The following is a 22,011-nucleotide window of genomic DNA, read 5'->3' as shown; positions in this document are numbered from 1 at the left end:
ACAAGTGCTGTGTGCAAAAACTGACCAGCTTTATTATTACTCGTTATATTCGGAAGGTCATATTGTATTTATATCTCTATTAAATGCACAAAATAGAAGATGTACGAATACATATTTTCTATGTTCCTGTTTCTACTCATGTGTCTGTTTTTGTTGATATTTTTGTAATGCTGAAGGGAAATATTTTTTTTACAAAAAATGTATACTACAAACATGCAAGAATATTTACTAATCATTGTTTCCTCATAAAATTTATTGCTGGTATGGATATAGATAGTTTTACTTTCAATATTTTCCATACCAACTGTACAGTAGCCAACGAAAGTGTTCGAACGACTTTTAAAACGCAATAATTTTTTTCAAACTGGATTAAATCACCTCAATTCTTTTTAGATGATAGAGGGACTGGTTTACTACATAATGACTAAAATGCTTTGAATTTGATCAAAATCGGTTGACGTTGCAATGATTTGCAACAAATTAGATATCGCAAAAATTGCAATTTTGACACGATTTTCGATACTTTTTTTTTACAAAAAACTGTGTTGGGGGTTTCTTGTCTGATGTGCTCGTGAAATGAGTCTGAAATCTTGAGCAGTGCACGTGTGCTTCATTTTTGCTATACAGAGTCTTTACTCGTCTAAGTCGCCAGCAAGAGTAAGAGTAAGAGTTAGGGTAAGCGTGAGAGTATCTTACATGTTATTTTTTCTTCGCTTATATATTGGGGTGTCCATTAGGAAATTTCCCTAATTGGTCGGAGCTGAGTGGCGTGCTGACCAATCGGGTAACTCTTTTTTTATGCCTTTTGTGTGACTGCAATTTTGTCAACACTGTAATGGAATTTCCTCCGGGTCTGCTCGACCTGTGATGCGGTCGGTCACGGATCGACTGCGGGCCAGCTGTGGGCCGTTGTGCCTTGGTCCGCGGACCCTTCGGAAATCCCGGGGTTTATGATGCCAGCATTAGCTATTGAGATCGAGAACGAAAAATTCTAAAAAATAGGAAACATGCTTTCTCGTTAATACGTGTTGGGACGGTTTCCTCAAAAATAGCTTTACTAATGTCATAAACCTTTCGCTGGGTATATGTACGGTCATGGTCCATTGTACCGTGTGCCAATGGTCGCTACAACTGTAAGAAATCTGCAGTTTTCGAAGTGTTTCAACGCCTGTAACTTGACACTGAATTAGCTGATTTCGATTAAATTTTCAGCATGCATGTAAATGCGTGTATCTACGAAAGGCATTTTTTAAATTTCTGTTACAGCCTCAGATAAAAGAATTAGGGTCGTGACACACTTTACGTGTCAAGTTCGGGTCGTTCTTGCAACACATTAACCGTGCGAGTATCGTGTCAGAAAGGACTGATGACCTCGGGACTGATGCGTCTTAGACCGAGATTCGGCGTTTGCTTTGTACTTTTCCGAGCGTAGAAAAGGACAGCAAATGAAGGATAGATAATAACGCAATGTCTAACTTTTTTATGTCTTATTTTGTCATAATGGGACTTTTGCTAATGCAATTGTGAGCTTTTTCTGATTAAAACAAGACCAAACACGATATTATTTTTGTAAGATTATATTATTTATTATATTATTTCATCCTAGGTGAAATTTGTATATTTTTGTAGTTTATACTTCTTCCGTATTGAGGTGATTGTCTGATTTATAAATTTGCAACAAAATAACTTGCGCTGTTGAATTACATAAAATAAAAGTAAAATAGGTACTTATTATACTCGTATAGCTGTATCATACTTAGTAAATTATGCTTACGTCTTGAAATTAATGACAGAGCAAATGTAAAACATTATTCTTTGAAATGGGACAATCATTTCGATACAAATAATTTATGCAAATAGGATAATCATTTCGATACGAAGGGAGTAATAAACAATTAATATTGATCAATAATAACTATATACGTCACCTTGAACAATAGTTACATTTTAGCAATAAAATCGTGTGTTTGCAAAGCAATAAATTTGTTACGTTAATAAAATTATTGAAAGTAACACGAACTGGTACACATAAGTGTGATTATTATATAAATAACATAAGTATTTTATTCTTTCTTTGTCATTTCAAGTAATAGCAAAATTAAAAAAAAAGAAAGCATTATTGTCATTGTCTAGTACATATTTTGGGCCCACTATCATTTAAAAAATATTGTAGTCGTTCTTAAGAAAAATATTCAATATAGTATATTCAGTATTTTAAGAAAAATACTATATTCAGTTAAAATATTCAGTATTTTAAGAAAAATACTGAATTTTGAAGAGTGTCCACTCAATTTTGTTCGGTACTATGTACTCGATTTTCGGTGTTGCTGTTGCATTACGCATCATATGCTGGCCCAACTACATGCACGCCAAAGGGATTATTGTACGTGTCAATGGCCGCTACTATTTTTCCATTTCAGCTTTGTGTAAATGAATCTAACATTAAAATTTATATTTCATTGTACCATTTAAAATGTATTTTTTAAATGATCATAAAGTAATAAACAATATAAAAAATCTTATATTGCACATTCTTTGCATTGTGACAGATTGCGCACTATGTCAACGTCGTACCATTTCCGTGGTTTCGTCTCGCTTTTGTTTTGGTACAGTGTGACACTGGCGAAGCCAGAGCCTGGCCCGGGCCTGCCTGCAAGTGTGAATACATTTGAACGGTGCATGGCACGGCACGAGGGCGGCGCGGGTAGTGTGAACACTTATGTAAATCAAATGAAAGAATGTTTCGGCCTTGATCGGTTTTGGAGCACGAATCGAGCCTGGCATGTAAGCGTGCCTTTGCGTTTTAAAAGGCGTTCGAATACATTCGTTGGTGTATGAGAAACTCAAAACTTTGTAATCTCAAGATATGTTTATTTTTGCAAGTCTAGCACATGCGTACCAAGAACTGATATCGCAGGAAGCGGAGCTCGTATTCTTCTTGCGCGTTGATGTCAGTCTTCCCGGATCTACGCGTTTGCGCTGTGCGAGGTGAGCACCAGTTCTCCCAGCTGTGGATATATCGATACGCGTGAGTCATGTCGTATTACGTTCAATTGTTACAGAGAATAAGTGATTTTTCGTTTCATGAAAAATAGGGGCAGTGGAATTGTTTGAAACATTCGCACGATGAAACACAAGAAAATGAAAAAAGAAAAGAAGAAAGCTAATTCTGAACCCGTGAACAATTCTAAAAAGAAGGAAGAACCAAAAGAACGTCCCGGTGAATTCTTAACTAACAATAAGGTAGAGAGTGAAGTCAAGATACAGTATTCTCTCCGTCACTATAAAAATCTTACGTTTGCGGATTCATAATTTTATTATTACTAAAATCTTCATGAAGAAAATCTTCAGTGTGTCAGACTTCAAACCTTTTTAACACACGGTCTGAATCTCTCTTTCGTTAACTATATTCTTTTCAATTTTCTCACTGTTTGATTTTCTTTGAATAATATTTCAAAGAAAAATATATACATACAACAGTAGTTGGCCTCTTGAGTTGCTAACAATTATTAGCAATTATTAATTGCAGAATTGGTTATTTCTCGTAAAATTATATAAATTTTCGATGTAAATGAAAACTAAACAATGAATATGTCTGCTATTCTTGTAATTAATATAACACTTTGATATGTTAGTATATACAAAAAAATACAAATGTTTAAATAATCATTGTATTAATGTATATTGTGTTGGTGTTATAAATTAATCTTATATTAAATATATTAATTATTTTCATGTCATCATGTTGAAAAAGAAACTTTAACCTCGGACAAAAATTAATCTATAGTTTACTTAGGACTAAGATTCGAAAATATCACATTACATTTCCGCCGATTCCATCAACGCGCACTGACGATGATATAAACTGTGAATAGTGCTCTAATCGTTAGTGATCTCAGTATCGCGTATATAATGTAAAACGCGATGAATGACCGTCTTTGATTGATGGAGAAGACCACACCAAAAAGGGCATATTTTCAGCAGGCGATTTTTAGTCAGCGGTCTCTTAGTTGAATTTGGTCGCTCAGTCATTTCGTACATATACCTTCTCTCAAATAAAAGTAAGAATATAAAACTTTTAGGAAAAAGAATTAATATCATATTCATATATAAGAATTAATATCATAATCCAAGCCATAATCCCAATAAATCGTACTAAAAATAAATTGGAGTTCCATAAGTATTTTTTAATGAAATCAAATTTAAAGTGATTGTAGTGTTATTAATTTTAGTAAGTTTTAAGTTCATTATATAATTATTTATACATTTATTCAATCATTCATTTATTTTTTCATAGCTGTTATTCACTTCAATCGTTATACATATGTATATTAAAGGCTCTTTTTAGCATACTACACTTTTTATTTTATTTACGCAATATTTATTTCCATTAAATATCCGTACTTACATGCGAACTTACTTTTAATCAATGTCCAATTTGGTTGTAAAATTAAATATTTGCAGCTGGCAGTATTTAATTAATATCAAGAAATTCTTTCAAATTAACATACCTCTTTGTAGTCCGGCTTTACGTTTTATGCCGATTGTGATAAAAATAATTTAAAGGCTTAAAAAGTGGGAAACATTAATTTTAAATTAGTCTTTGGTTCCTTCAATTTGAGCGAGTATTGACAAAGTTATGGCCGTTTTAAGAAATTACACCGTCGCAATCGATACAGCATTAGCTGTACACGACGATTTTAGCAATGTTTTAACATGTAAAGTCAGTTTTATATAGGTCGCTGAATTCGTCTTGACGTCAGCTATAAGATTATTAAGTAAAAATATGTAGTAACAATTTGTAACGCCAGAGTTTGGATCGGTGGGATGGTCGAAATACAGTGACTCGTATTAATATTCGGACACGATATTGTTAGAAGAATTATTGCTCCTTTTTATTGTTTATGATAGTATTATTGAATCAATTATTTTCTCATAGAATAAAGCACTTCTTAAAGTAAGTAGAAACATAAATTTTGTTTATTTATTGCACATGTTCTTTTGTATAATAAGCGATAAACAAGATTGTGACAAAATTTAACGTCGCAAAAATATTCGGACAGTGAATGAATTACATTAATATTATATAAAATAAAAAACTTTTTAATCATGTTGTCATAATATTAATATTTTGTCGGTTAACCCTTTTGTTTTATTACTTCATGTAATCGCTTGGGCATGTTACAGATGATTTTATTTAAATACTCCGGCGAAATCCGTTTCCATTCGTCTAACAAACGTTGTTTTATCTCTGTTGTTGTCTTTATAGGCGTTCTACGAATTTTGCGGTCCAATTGATCTCATAAATTTTAAATTGGATTTAAATCAGACGATTGAGGAAGAGGATGCAGTACTTTTGGACAATTGTAAAATAAACTTAAAACTGTACATATACCCATAATTATAACACCTGTTATTAAATTTAAAAAAAAAAGTCCAAATACTTCATTTTGTCCATGATACCATCGATAAAAACTAGGTCACCTACACCTACAAACGAGACCCCACTATAACTATAACCCCACATTATTACACTCTTAAATTTGCAAAAGAATATTTTTACAAAGGCAACTGGTGGAGGAATGATGTAATATTTTCGGATGAAAGCAAATTTAATCTTTACGGATCCGACAGTCAAAAAATGGTGTGACGTAAAGTAAATACAGAATTAAACATATCAAATTTGAGACCGACAGTGAAACACGATGGTAGGAATGTAATAAATAGTGTGGGGTTATAGTTATAGTGGGGTCTCGTTTGTAGGTGTAGGTGAACTAGTTTTTATCGATGGTATCATGGACAAAATGAAGTATTTGGACATTTTTTTTTTAAATTTAATTACAGGTGTTATAATTATGGGTATACATACAGTTTTAGGTTTTATCAGGACAATGATCCTAAACACAAGGCCAGAATTGTACAGGAATATTTATTATACAATTGTCCAAAAGTACTGTATCCTCCTCCTCAATCGCCTGATTTAAATCCAATTGAAAATTTATGCGATCAATTGGTCCGCAAAATTCGTAGAACGCCTATAAAGACAACAACAGAGATAAAACAACGTTTGTTAGACGAATGGAAACGGATTTCGCCGGAGTATTTAAATAAAATCATCTGTAACATGCCCAAGCGATTACATGAAGTAATAAAACAAAAGGGTCAACCGACAAAATATTAATATTATGATAACATGATTAAAAAATTTTTCATTTTATATAAAATTAATGTAATTCATTCACTGTTCGAATATTCTTGCGACGTTGAATTTTGTCACAATCTTGTTTATCGCTTATTATACAAAAGAACATGTTCAATAAATAAACAAAATTTATGTTTCTACTTACTTTAAGAAGTGCTTTATACTATGAGGAAACAATTGATTCAATAATATTATCATAAACAGTAAAATGGAGCAATAATTCTTCTAACAATATCGTGTCCGAATATTAATGCGAGTTTTATTATTATTATTATTTATTTATTATTAAATATTTATATAATAATAAATATATATATTTATTTATTATTATTATTATTAAGCCCCGCCCCGAGGCGAGGTTACCCAGATAACAAATACTATACTTCATTAAACAATAACGCACGTACAAAAATAGAAAACCAAACTTATGCTTTTTGGCTCAGAATAAAAATAAAATGAGGGTGACAGTCTTAATCTATCTTAATCCTAATGACACGAGCCAGTCCTGCGTTGTTTCCTGGATCTGTAATAGAATCAGACGAGTTTCAAATGCCGTCGCTAGTTTAAGAAAGGAAGACGGTGTAGGTTATTACTCGCCTGGAGGTTGTTTCATTTTGAAAAGGACATACTGTTTCTGCGCGCTCTCTCCATGCGTCTCCTCCGCACCGTTCTCTCCGGCGACGTACCCTAGAAACACCTGGGATAGTGACGACGGCAGAGCTTCCACCAGAAGCACCTGGGTTAGGAAAGTGCAATCCGGTGCGATCAGCAGTCATGAGCAATCTCGTGCAGTCTCAAGCAGTTTCAAACAGTCTTAAGAGGTCTAGAGCAGTATCGAGCAATCTCGAGCATCTTGAGCAGTCTAGAACCGTTTCGTGCCGTCTCGTGGAGTCTCCAGCTGCCTCGTGCAGACTCTAGCAGTCTCAAGCACTCTTGTGCCGTTTCGTACAGTTTCGAGCTGTCACGAGTAGTCACGAAAAATCTCGAGCACTCTCGCTTCAATAATACAGTGGGCCGCAAAAGTGTTCGTACACCTTTTAGAACGCAATAACTTTTTTAAAGCTGGACTAAGGAACTTGAATTATTTTCAAATGATAGCGTCTACGAGACGGTGACCAAATTTTTTTTAAATTTTGCTATTACTTGAAATGACAAAAGAATTTATAACAAAATATTTAAAAAATGTCTCTCGTTGATCTCGGTAACTTATATGCGTGCTGAAAATTTTATCGAAATCAGTTAACCCAGAGTCGAGCTACAAGTGTTGAAAGATTTAAGACACTGCAGATTTCTTCCAGTTTTTGGTCAAAATCGTGGTAAAACTGCGATTATTGCCATCTTTAATTTGTTATAACTCATAACAAAGTCAATTGATTTCGACAAAATTTTCATCATGCATATAAGTTGCCGAGATTTACGAGAGGCATTTTTTAAAATTTTATTTATAGGCTCAGATAAAAAAGTTAAAAAAACGAGAGTTTTTTATGTTTTTTGTCATTCCAAGTAATAGCAAAATTTAGAAAAAGCATTTTTGTCATCGTCTGGTAGACTAGTCCCGCTACCATCTGAAAAATATTCAAGTCTTTTAGTCCAGTTAAAAAAGTTATTGCATTTCAAAAGGTGTACGAATCAAAATTTACGAACATCATTTATTATTTACACGTTATCATAATTTTCAGTCATTTCCGGTGCTTTGACAAAACCATGTCTCCGACAAAATTAATTAGTACTCAGTCTTCTATTAACATCAATATAAAAAATTACGAACAAATTTTTTTTTAAATAAAATATTAATGTCACCTTTGTCACCTTTTTAGTTGTTACTATATCTTTTGTACTTAATAATGTCACAGCTGATGTCAAGACGAATTCAGCGACCTATATAATACTGTCTTTACGTCTTAAAATATCGTCGTGAATAGCTAATTCATCAAATGGAATCACTGTGCCTCGCATCGCAACGCGTTGCAACGCACAGTGGCCGGATTGAGGAATTCAGTGACATGTTATAACTTTTGAACCATTAAGGATATTGTAGTGAAATTTTCACTATAACTATAGTTAACTGTAGTTAATTCTAACCAATTTTAACTATTTTTAACTATAGTTTATAATTAGTTTTAATTGAATTAATTTTATGAAAAGGGAAATTGATTAAATATAATTGTAGCAACTATTTTTTGCTTTCTACATATGTATTTTATATTTATATTTGTTACATACGTAACGTTTTATGGAATATATGAAATAGAAATTCCAAAAATCTTTTTGCATTCAATGTGTACAAAAATTAAGAACAAAAAGCGCATCACGACCGTGTCAAAAGATATTTTTTATAGGAATATATAGTAATTACAATATCTGCTACAACGATATGTACTAATTTCGATAATATTTTCAATACGGATATAAGTATACGAAACCTATTTTTTAAATCTACATTATAGGCTGAGATAAAAAATTAAAAAGCGAGAGTAGTTTATCTGTCTTGTCATTCCAAGCAAAATTAAAAAAAGAAACTATTTTCATCATTGTCTAGTAGACGAATCTGTGATTTTTGTTATGACAAAGAAAACTATTTTATTTTTTTACAAAAAATAAAAATATTTTTGTTTTACAAATATTATTCGCAGCCATGTTTTTAAAAATTTGAAAAAAATATGTTCGTCTTCTGTAAGCTCTCCTCTTCTTATTCCAGTTTTTTAATTCGTGGACACTTCGAAGTGTAATTAGAGTAGGACGACGGAGATCGCAGGGCGTCCCGATTCAGGAAAACGGATCGCGCTGCTCGTAATTATGACGGTCGTCTAACTGTGCCGCTATCACTTCATATTATTTGAATGAAGTTTTAAAACAAACTCCACAAATTTCAAACATAGCTGAATAGTCATTTATATGCTCTTAACAGAATTTTAATAATCCACTCTTGGCCAATGACATATTTTTATATTAATCATACTTGTATATCAGTTCGTCTTACTTTCAATAACCTCATTGGCGAACGAATTTTTAGATAAATTGTGTAACGAATTTATTGCTCTGTCACGAACGATTATATTGTTTAGATGCAAAGTACATTTTTATATTCTAGTAAACAATCCATAAGTGATAATGAATTCGCAATTTTATCACATCTTCCAGAAAACTATAGCTGTATTGTTTAAGACAACGTACAGTCAGTGCACGGTCTTTTAAAATATAACTTTTAAAACTGAATAACTTTTTTATAACGGGCCCAAGTGAAATGGATAGTCAATCGATTTTAATGAAATTGTCAGCATGCATGTAAGTTACTGAGATCTACAAAATGCATTTTTTAAGTTTTCGTTATAAGCTCGGATAAAAAAGTTGAACAAACATAATTTGTTAATTCTTTTAACGTGCTAACCAATTGCAATTCCTCTAATATGCCCAAAAAAATTTGATCGCTTGATCCAATTATAACAAAGTTATTCCGTTTCAGAAGGTGTACGAATACTTTGTACACCGACTGTACATGTTATCATTGGAACGCTGATAAAGTTATTGAAAGTATCGTTAACTGGTACTCACAAGTGTGATTATTATTAAAAAAGTGTCATTGGGAAAGAAAGAATCACTAAAATTCTTTTAAAAGTATAAATCACATTACTCAGCTACGTTTGAAACCTGTCGAGTTTGTTTTACAATTCGATAGGGAATGTGATAGCGGAACGGTTTGCCGACCGTCATAGCGGAGCGCGAGGCCCATTCACCTGAATTGGGTTGCGCCGCAATCTTCTCCGCCCCACCCTAATTACAGTTTCAGTGTGTCCGCAAATTAAAAAATTGTAATGAAAAGGGAAAAGCTCACAGAAGACGAACATATTTTTTCCAGATCTTCAAAAACATGACCGCGGATAAAATTAGCAAAACAAAAATATTTTTATTTCTTGAAACAAAATTTTTCAGACATGATAGCCTTCAAGTCTGCCAGAAAATGATCGCAACATCGTATCTCTAATAGTTTCGGAGACATAAATTCGAACGTGTAGGCAATTTTCGTAAAAAGCAGCACAAACTCCGCGGCCTCAACGCTACTGGCGGTCTCGGACTGTGACCTGTATTTTGGAAAGAGGCAAGCAAGCGAACTGATCTCGCTCTTGGAAAATGTCTCGACTTCTAAGAAGAGTTAGTTAGTCCTGCCAGCAATACGCTAGGAGCCTCTTCTGTAAAAGTAACTAGGATGCCTGGAATCCTTGGACATTGTATTGGATTGACAAGAAAGTAATTTTAATATTTCAATATGAAATAAAATTCAATTTTTTTTGTACAAGAAATGAACTTTAATCAGTCAAATATTTTCTATTCTGTTCGATGACCTTTTGCCATCTTTCTAGTAACTTCATGATTCCGCGCTCACAAAACTTCTGGTCCTTATCAGTCAAAAACTCAATCAAGTACGATTTGAGGCTATCGGCATTATATATATAAATAAAATAAGTATGAGGCCTCGCATTATTGTGGTGGAACACGATTCCTTTGCCATTTGCCAATTCTGCCCTTGCTTCATTTTGATTGCTTCCTCCAATTTCATAAGTTGTTGGCAGTAAATATCTGATTTGATCGTTTGGTTGTTCAGAAGCAATTCAAAATACACAACACCTTTATAATCCCATCAAATTGACAGTATGATCATTTGTACAGTCTTTTTCATCACCGGCGATAAATAGTTTCAAAAAAGGGTCGATTGCATTATGTTCAAAATGCGTATCGCAAATACTGATTCGTTGTGTTAAGTGAATTTCTTTCAATTCATGCGGAATCCAAACATCGAGATGATATTCAATTGTTGTGTGTGATACAAAGACCTCTGAAACGCATGCCCGCGAACTGCATCGGACCCATCGAAGGATATTTTTGTGCTGAGATTATGCACAAGAATAGACAATTTGGGAAGAGAAGATATGATCCATTCGAGTCTTGCGGCTCATTTTTATAGTTGTTGACAATTGATAACTATAAAATCGAACCGCAGAGTTCGAATAATGGTATCTCTCCTTTTCCCCAATCTGAGCGTCAATTAAAGAGAATTTACTGTACTCCGGTGTCGTATTCTGGAATCTCCGACGGTATATCGAACCAATCTTGTTAAGGACAAATAACAGACATTATCCATTAAGAATGCTGAATGTAGTGCTTCTTCGTTTCCAATTAAAAAATCTATCGTGGCTTCATCGTATTGTACGTAAGCAATAAATATTACTAGTTTTGTCTACCATATTCTTCATCGAAGCCTTGCTATCCTATTCAGTTCGCAAAAGAATTGTAGAAATTCAGTAAAAAGGAATTTGCGCTCGAGTGGTGTCTCTGAGATACCACTGAAATTATTATACCACATTCCAACATAATTTTTGCTATAATATTATTATTAATATTTTGCTATAATAATTGCTCAAGATGCAATTTCATATGCATAAAATGCACTTTGTTATATAAAATGGAAATAGTACTGAAAGTAAGGAAAATTATTTTAGATTTACAGTTAGAATGGCTTCGAGTGAAAAGGGTTAAATGGAAGGTGGATCAACACAGACTTAATTAAAGAAATGTAAAGAACTTTACATTTAGAATACTTACGGTTTGTTAATTTAGAAAATTCTCGTTTCCCGTAATAACTAAATTAAATACTTTAAGGATTGCACCTAACGTAAGCAATTTTGGAACTCCAGAATTAGAGGAAACTGGAGGAACATTGGAATTTTTTCATATTATTTTTACGATGAATTTGTTGAATTTGTAGTTACTAAGAATTCTTCAAATTCTATACATTTGGTATTGCGAATTTATTAATACATAATGCGGAAAATATTTCCCACTCTAAGACTTCTTGATTCTGTTTCACAGAGGGGGTCAAATTCTGCTGGCGTACAGAAAGATGAAATTCTGAAGAATGAAAATGAAAGAGGCTGTTCTGACTCACGGAATAATATTGTTTATCCTGATCTTGGTAATGGCAAGGAACCAAACGGAAACGATGTTTCAGATGAGAAAATGTCTTCTGGTAGGTACTAAAATGATATTAGAGTTAGGAGATGATGGTATTGGTGAAGATTAAGTTAAAACTGTACACTACTACAGGAGATAAGGGTGAAGATAATAAGGACGTTTGTCGTACAATGCATCGTTCATTTGAGAATGTTGGAGATGATTTCGTGATGATCCAAAATAAAGAGGGAATTAATTCCGATAACGTTCAGACTAAGTCGGGCCATAAGCAGAGACTTCAGCCAGGTCTTTCTCGTGGAACTCGTAGTCGAAAAATACAATCTTCGAGTTCAACAGTACAACAAGGAAGTCAGGAACCATTGTCTTCTGCAACTGATCACTCTGGTGGAGAATCCTTCTGTCATAACAATCCAAATCCGAGCACCTCGAAGACCGATAGATCTTCTATATGTTGTGAAAATGATTCTGATCTGGAATCTATTCCGACTGTGTCATATTTTAAGCAGCGAGCTTGGATAGGTAGACAATCTGGAGTCAAGTTATCTGGGAATAATCAAAGCAGTTTTGATGAAAACAGGGGTACAAAAAGATCATTTGATACAGATGGCTATGTGGATGGAATGTGGCAGGGCAATCGATTGATAAAACTAGATTCATGTGAATTTACTCATCCATATGAAAATAGAAAAGTTTATATCAGGAAGCAAAGCCCAGGTTACTTATTTACTTTTGATGAGGACGATTTTATTGCAAGAGTGTGCTTCGACAAGCTCGAAAGATTGGATTTTAGCGGACATCCTGTAGACATCAAGCGAGATTTTCTTAGAAAGCTTATAATCACCGAATTGATTCGAGACAAATTATCAGATGACAGCGGTGCTATTTATAATCACTTTATAGAACTGTTGCAAGATAGGAGTAGTAAAACTGCAGACAATCTTGATTGGGCAGAAGATATTTTTCAGGTTTCTTTAATATTAGAAAAGTACGGACTTTCCTATAATAATGCGTCGATATTAGAAAATATAATTGGAAATGACAAAATTTCTTCTGAAATGATAAATCGTAGTAAACAATTGCGTCATACAGAAAGAATTACGGATAGGAGGAGGCAAAATTTTCCTCAAGTAGGTCAATTCGATAGAAAAAATTTATTAGAAGAATTGCGACGAATCTGTAAAGGTGGAGTAAATAATCATAGAAATGCTATTTCTGGAATAGCACCATTTATCTTGGAGAATCATATAAATGTTTTGGATGATAAGTTGATACCTTATATTACCAAAAAAGATATGGGGCTTTTTGCAGATCTTGCTGACATGATGAGTGAGGAACCTTATATAGATTTTTTAAACAATTTGTGGGATGTATTCTTTCAAAAGATAAAAAAGATAAGGGAACATGCACAAGTATCTTCACTGAGAGATTTTGCGCCTTTAACCAATCCAATTTATTTTTATCTCTGCAAGAGCTTTCGAGAGCTGGTTGAGGAAATTGGTAGAAAAACAGATTTGTCTGCCAACGATTTGCTAAAAAATAAAAATACAGAATGGAGTTTGCCAGAAATTATCAATTGGTCAACAACTTCCCATCTAACTCAATCTCTTGAACAACAATATCGCTTCATTTTTAAGATGATGGAGCATTTTAGACCTGGTTGTTATTCTGACAGGAAGAAATTCGATAAGACGGCTTGGCAACGAACGAAGGACTTGTTTAGTAGTATTTTCAGCAGTAAAGAGTCATCAGCTACACCTCAGGAGCGCTTAGTATGGATTCGTATTTTTGAGAATACTATTGACAAGATAGTTTCTAAAGAAGAATTAAAATTATTTGAACCGCTTTTAAAGGGTTACACAGATTTCATTGTAAAAACAGAACATGATCAGTACGAGTCATTTAGGATAGTAATGCACAGTACTGTAAGGTTTATCGCACAAACGTGTCCCTATTTCTCAAAGAATATTTCAGAAATTGATCGACATACTTTAACAAAACAAATAGAATTTATTAACAAGACAATCTCAGATAAACAATTTAACGATTTTAGAGATTTAATAGATGCATATAATGAATATTGGAAGAATAGAGAGACTATTATAGAAAAAATTCCTGATAAATTCCCTTACGGAGAATTCAAAAAAGACATGGAAAGTATACGTCAGAAATTACACAATATCGTAAATACTGCACTTGTCATAGCAGCAGAACCACAAGGATTAATTAAATATTTTAGATCATTCAATGAGTTTGTAGAAGATTTAAGTGCTGTAGGATATAGTTGGTTTGTTAATGACATTAGTAACGTAACCCAGGATGAAGTCACGTTAATTAACGAAAAAAAAAAATCATATAAGATTTTAGATCCTGAACAATTTATCAAAAACCATTCGAATATCCCTCGTCATTACGTAATTGAAATAATTCAAGATCTATTAAATAGTGTAATTGATTTACTTGATCAAAGGAAATGGTCTAATCATGATAATTTAAATGCAGCAAGTGTATTAATTGCTGCAATAAAGAAGTCTTTTTGTTATCTGAAGGATCAACCTACTTACGTATCTTTTGATACATTCAAAGATGAGAGTATAATGCCATTTTCTTCTGTAATAGAGAATAGTAGTTCTTACGCGGATTTTGAAAAGCGCGTTGATATCATAGGGGAATCTTTTTGGTACTTAAGAAAACAAGATGAGATCGATATAGAAAAAGCTTTAGATCTATATAAACAATCAAACGGTAATAGTACACTAACAACAGAAACAATACTAAGAGATTGCTATAAAAGATATTTGAACAAATTTGATTCTTATATAAAAAATACTTCCAACGAAAATGATCAAGATAAGATTAAATTGATTACTCAAGATCTCAACGGTCAGTTTATAAAAACTAATATTAGTAAATGGGAGAAAAAGTTCAAAAACGAAACTCTACCGGATCTTCTTGCGGGGCTAGCTGCTGTGTGGTCTGTGCAGGCATCGAAAGATATTGCAGCTACAGGAAAAAGCTTAAAGCCACATTGTATTCAAATATTGTGCATTTTGAGGTTATTAAGTATTGACAAAGATTCGAATGGCGTTGATAAGCATCTCGCGCAGGTCTTAACGGGACAAGGAAAATCGCTTGTGTTAGGTCTACTTTCGGCGCTATTGACATTGATGGGCCATAGAGTCCGTACTGTTTGTTATAGTGAATACCTAGCAACTCGAGATCGACAAGATTTTGGTGACTTTTTTGAAACGTTCCATATTTACGACAAAGTAGCTTATGGTACATTTGAAGAAATGGCTAATGAAACACTCCAGCCTGAAATAAATGGTAAGAAACAAAGCTTAAGAGAATTAATTATAGATCGTGTTCTTAATCACAGTACGAAGCAATCCGGACATGTGAAGCAAAACGATATCAGCAATACTATCTTATTAATAGACGAAGTTGATGTTTTTTTTTCTGATCAGTTCTATGGGAATACTTATTCTGCTGCTTGTAGGATAAATATTCCAGCATTAGTTAGCATCCAGGAAAAAATATGGGAATCAGTTAGTAAAAATGATGAGATAAGTACTGTTTTGACAGAGGTAGAAGAGTTTATTCAAAAAAAGAAAGAAGAAAGGGCTGATGATATTAAAGAATTCATAAAATTTCTGTATAAGCCTAGCAAATACTATATCTTGATAGAACATGAAGGCAAGATTCTTAAAAAAGATTATACCAATCGATCTCTTTACGAAGAGCATCTTAAGAAAATGATTGAAAATGCAAGAAATGTTGCAAGGGGAAATGATGAAAATTGGTACATTTCTGATTACAAAATTAATGATGACGGGTATATATGCTGTAGACGGAATGATGGTTTGTACAGTGCTTACACTATAAGTAGCTATTATAATGTATTTAATTACTTTAGGTTAAAGAAAAGAGATTATGATTATAAAAATTATAGAAATTATGGTTACTTAGTATTAGATTCCGGTGCAATTGCTTATGCAAAATTACCTGAGAAGTATCCTCTTATCTTAGGAGTGAGCGGTACTTTAACTACCCTAAACGATCATGAAAAAAAAGCGATTAGAGAATCTTATAAAATCGATAGAAATTCTATAATGCCATCCTATTTTGGTCACTCTAATTTGAAATTCGATAAAAACAATGATTTTGTATGTTACGATTCAAAGGAAAATTGGTTGAGCAAGATTTTTAGTCATGCAAATTCTAAAATTGGCTCAGGACGATCGGTTTTAATATTTTTCGATACAGATAAAGAAATAGATAACTTCGAAAACAGATTCCTTGGTAAATTTGATCGTTTGTACATATTAACCGAGAATACGGAACAAAGGAGCAAGAAGAAGTACATTGATGAAGCAGGTATTAAAAAGACGTTAACACTGGCAACGAGAGGTATGGGTCGTGGTGTGGATTTTAAGTCTAGTGTTGCTGTGGAAAGGAATGGTGGAGTGCATGTTATACAGACGTTCTTTTCGCTTGATATAAAAGAAGAGACGCAGATTAAAGGAAGAACTGCGCGTAAGGACAATAAGGGTAGTTATGAGTTGATACTCTGTACGGAACATTTGATACGTGATGGATTTGCCAAAAAAGAAGAAGTAAGTGCTACTGTGGATTATCAAAGCTTAAATAGAGCCAGGGAGGTTATGGTAAAGGAGAAAGGCTCAAATAATGAAACGAGGATTAAGAAATCAGAAGATAATCACAAGACCACTATGGACTTTTTTGGGTCATTTTTTGGTGGGGATTTCTACTAACGTAGAATAGCCATATGTAAAGCCAGTAATAAATATACAACCAAATACGTAATTTCTAAGAGTTTATACACGTATGTTTAAGACCAACGTTGCAGACCACCAGATTGGTGGATGTCATAAAATCAACTTTCGTTTATTGTTGAGCAAGCGTTTAAAGCTTTAAATTCTTAGAGAACTTAGGCAGGAAGAACTGTATTAGAATATATGTGATTCTAAAAGTTGCCGGGGTGATTTCCGATGTAAATGTGTGCAGAACGTTGACGGATCGAAAGGAACAGCGAGTATTGTAAAAATAATGCATGGGTAATTGCAAAATCATCAAATAGACGAGTACTAAAGGGGGAAAATTACTTTTCTTTATAATATTTCATTTTTTATTTTTGTTATTGTCACTATTAATCAAATAAAGTTTATTTACGTTTAATATGTATATATTTATTAATATCGGTATCCAAACTAATATTAGTCAACGTAGCATCTTAACCTAACAGTGATATCCCAACATATTAAATGAACGTTGTTGACACCTAAGAAATGATATAAAAGAGGATGCTAATTCTTGGACAATTTTATGTTGTCACAACACGACGGGAGAGTTTCCCAGAAATATGAAGCTTCTTATCACTGCTCAAAATAACTGCTCTTATTTTCATAACGAATTCTTAGTGCATGAATGATGCAAACACTTCTATGATTCGATAGGAATTTCGTTAAGCGCACGTTTGGAAGGAATCTGAGAGATTTGACGGAAAAGTATATGTATATATCAAATCAGATTTTCAGCACGCATATAAATTACCGAGATCTATGAAAGGCATTTTTTTAAATCCTTGTTATAGGCTTAGATAAAAAAAGTTAAAAGACGTCAGTTTTTATTTTTTTTCGTCATCTCAAGTAGTAGGAATATTTTAAAAAGATATTTTATTCATCGTCTAGTAGACTGGTCCCTCTATCATCTAAAAAAAATTCAAGTAACTTAATCCAGTTTTAAAAAGTTATTGTGTTTTAAAAGGTGTACGCTCAATTTTTTAAGTAACTATATGCACATACGGTTGACTTGAAAAGCGTAAAAGAATATTCAGAAAACTGTTTAGGAAAGCCTACTGAAGTGTCTGGAAAAGGTTACTCAGATGAGATAACGGAGTGAAAGAATGATGCTAATAATTTTTGACAGAGCAGATCAAGTATACGAATTGCAGAAAAATCTGCTAACAATCTTAAGAAAAACGCTGTGGACTCTTATTTTTGAATGTCTGTGAAGGGTATTTAGTCAGTTTTGTGGTCTGAGCCCAGGCTGAGGTCCAGGCCTGCTCTAATGGTTAGTTTTAGCACTAATTTGCTTAATGATTGCATTATAAGTGCAATAATATCTGCTTCCACGTCGAATTGAATTGTTTTATATGTATTAATAGCGATGGTAAATTGTGAAATCAGTTCAAGTATGCAAGCAGATAAAGAAATTATTTGCTCATTATTATCTCATGTAGAAGGTAAGTTGATTCATTGTTATATTAATTTCATCTCACTTAATTTCACTTTCTTTAAATTAATACATCTATTTTAAATACTAATACCCCGTAACAAAAAGGTTGAATGTTCAATGATTGTCCTCAAAAAATCTAATAAAGGACGCTCGATCATCGTAACAAACTTAAAGAAGCTTTATGAGACACCCCCGTTATAAACGCAGACAAGTACAAAAATCTAATTAAAATTACTTATTCCATATATATATATACAGGGTGTCCCAAAAATGTCTCGCATTACGGAAATGTGGGGTAGCTGAGATCATTCTAAGTAACTTTTTCCTTTGCGAAAATCCAATCTGCGGCTTTGTTTACGAGTTATTAATGAAAAACACCGACCAATGAGACGTAATGGCGTGAAACACAACGTGGTCAGTCGATCGAGTGCCATGTGCTCCTACCACTGATTTTGACAGCTGAAGGGGTACTCTATTTTTTTTACCACGTGACAGTGATAATTTTATGAAAAACGCTGTTCATCCTTATTTTAGAATGTCTGAAGAATATTTACTAATTTTTCGAACCCTTGCATAATATGTAATTTTTCTGCAAGGTGTACAGTGAAGATTAACAAAGTCCGTAAATGTTAATTTATTAAATTTTAATTTAAATAATTCCGTGTCTGAACACAATTTAACGAACGATTCGCAAAGCTAATTTAATAAATAATAATCGCGTTAAAGGTCGTAAGGGATATGTTTGTTAGAGAAATATGAAGAATATCAATGTGAAACTCACCCATTTAATTGTAAATCGACCTCGTACAATGTATGATGAACTGCATAGCTGATCTATATCCAACGGCGACGAACAGAAGGATGTTTCTAGGCAGGCTAGTCCAACGGTCACTTTTACTACATTATCACTACACACTGATCACTTACCAATAATATATACGGACGAACTTTCCTGGATTGATATGTATGACCCCGAAAAGAGACGATATTTTAATGCGACGCGTTCAAAATATATATATATATATATATATATATATATATATATATATATATATATAGTATAGTAGTATTTATATACTATACTATACAATACTATACTATACTATACTATATATACTATAGTATAGTATATATATATAGTATTTTATTATCCGCTCGGCCCTATGTGTAGATCCTATACTTGTAGAATGAATTTGAGGAGAATTTTCTATTAATAATGCCACATTAAACCGATTCTATACATTACATTTTATCTTTTACATTTAACAGGTTCTAACAGTACTTTACAAAAAAATAATAAATATTATCTAACAATATTTAACTCATACTTTATCATTGAAGATCCATTTGGTTGTTATTTAATTATTATACTATTTATTATTGTTATAAAGTATTCCTATATTTTGCCAGACTCTGATAATTTCAGTTTTGCAAATCCTATAATTATCACGGAACATATTAAATCCGAATGATATTTTCTATTTGCTTATACAAAATTCTACGAATTACATCAAATAAGTTTGGAGATGTTATTGCTCTATTTATAACAAATTTAATTCTAATACTTATACCCCTACTGAACTTTAATAAATTCTCATCAAAAATAAATTCTATTTGTTAAATTTATTATATTAACTTGACTGGGACTACTTCACCTTTATTAAATTATATTTGAGATAATTGTGTCAGTTAATGAAGTTGATAAAGTATATATTTCGAAAATATAATACAAAACAATATAAAACTACTTATTAACTTAAAATATATTAATATTTAAATGAAATAAATAATAATTTCCTTCATCCCTATTAAAACTAAAATAAATAACAATGTTAAGGATAAAATCTTCTTTCAGCATGAATATATATTAATTCATCATAATGTATTCCCCCCTTCCCAAGTTCTAATAATAACAAATATATGAAAAATTATGAAAAAAGAAAAACTTAAACTTATTAATTTAACTGTCAAAAATGTTAATATAATTAGAAAGCTTACAAAAATAATTCTTAAATATTCAGATATAAAAATTAATGCAAATAAACTTCTAAAATATTGATTAAATCCAGAATCTAATTCGGACTCCTGCTCAACAAAGTCAAAAGGCGTACGAATTAATTCAATTAATATACTAATTATTAATATCAAATAAATAGGAAATGTGAAGAAAAATAAATTTGATGTATATACATTGATATATTGATATTTAACATATTTAATAAAATGATATTTAGTAAAATTTAGCTAATAATATTATTTAACAGTAATAATAATAAAAATAAAAAATTACAAAATATTCTTATTATTAAAATTCTTAACTATACAGGGTATTCCACAATTATTTTAACAGCTGAAAAAGAGGGGTAGCTGAGGTCATTTGAAGTAACCTTTTCTTTTGCAAAAATGCAATCCGCAGCTTTGTTTATGAGTTATTAACGAAAAACACTGGCCAATGAGAGGTGAAGGCGCGAATTACAACGTGGTCGATCGATCGAGTGAAATGTGCTTCGGCCATGGAGCGCGATAGAAGTTGGGGGGCTCCGTGCTGCGTTCGAATCAATGAACAAGTCACGATGCGTGAACTTCCGAATTTTATTATTACAGTGATAATTCTAAAAAAAACGCTATTTATCCTTATTTCAGAATGTCTGAAGAATATTTACTAATTTTTCAAATCCGAAATAATAAGTAATTTAATTGTGACGGCCGTTTTAATTTTCTAGTATGCATGACACCTCGTCTGTACCATATGAAATTTTTAAGCAAGGTGTACAGTGAAGGTTAACAAAATACGTGAATGATATTTTAATTTAAATAATTCCGTGTCCGAACACAGTTCAACGAATGATTCGCAAAGCTAATTTAATAATAAATAATCGCGTTAAAGGACGTATGTGATTTGTTTGCTAGAGAAATATGAAGAATATTATCAATAAGAAACTCACTCATTTAGTTGTGAATCAACTTCATCCACGGAAATGGGTGCAGGAGGATAGTGCATTGACCTCGTACAATTTATGATGAACTGCACAGCTGATCTGAAGCCAACGGTGACGAAAAGAAGAATGTCTCCGGGCAGGCAATTTCAACGTTTACTTTCATTGCATTATCACTAAACACTGATCACTTATCAATAATATTTATGAATGAACTTTCTCGGGTTAATATGTATGTTTCTGAAAAAAGCCGATTTTTTATGCGACGCGTTGTTCCAAGATTATGGTACTTCCCGGAAATTAATAATTTTTTCCTTAGCAGAAATACAATCGACGGATTCGTTTACAACTTACTAACGAAAAACAGTGACCAATGAAAGGCGAGATCGATCAGCTGATGCAAAGCAGCCGAGCCAATGAACTGAACTGGGTTTGCCTTGCGCCAGCCGACCTCGCCACTCATTGGTCAATGTTTTTCGTTAATAACTCGTAAACAAAGCCGCGGATTGTATTTTCTCTAAGGAACAAGTTACTTTAAATGACCTCAGAAATCCCTCATTTTCCGGGAGTACCATAATTTTGGGATACTCCGTACATTACAACTTCCTCCTACTGTGGTTTCCGAAGCGATTGTATGTCCCCGATCTTGCC

At 32.7% G+C, this 22,011-nt stretch overlaps 1 protein-coding gene across 3 annotated transcripts in view; it reads left to right on the top strand.

Moving 5' to 3' along the window:
* The first annotated feature begins 2,742 nt into the window (after positions 1-2,742).
* LOC117219077 (uncharacterized) overlaps positions 2,743-22,011 on the top strand; it is a 33,684-nt gene continuing 14,415 nt past the window's right edge. For 2 of the 3 annotated variants that reach the window (XR_013033265.1, XM_076521503.1), the window contains exons 1-3: positions 2,743-3,028; positions 3,096-3,243; positions 12,068-12,224. Coding sequence is in view for 2 of the 3 variants with exons in the window: in XM_076521503.1 (XP_076377618.1) it covers positions 3,127-3,243; positions 12,068-12,224 (274 nt within the window). In the remaining variant the exon portion in view is untranslated. The remainder of the gene's footprint in view (positions 3,029-3,095; positions 3,244-12,067; positions 12,225-22,011) is intronic. The other variant, XM_076521504.1, reaches the window with a different exon arrangement.

This window comes from Megalopta genalis, chromosome 5, assembly GCF_051020955.1.
Source record: "Megalopta genalis isolate 19385.01 chromosome 5, iyMegGena1_principal, whole genome shotgun sequence".
Taxonomy (NCBI): domain Eukaryota; kingdom Metazoa; phylum Arthropoda; class Insecta; order Hymenoptera; family Halictidae; genus Megalopta; species Megalopta genalis.
Note: the sequence above shows the minus strand (reverse complement) of the source record. Positions and strands in the feature narration are given on the sequence as shown.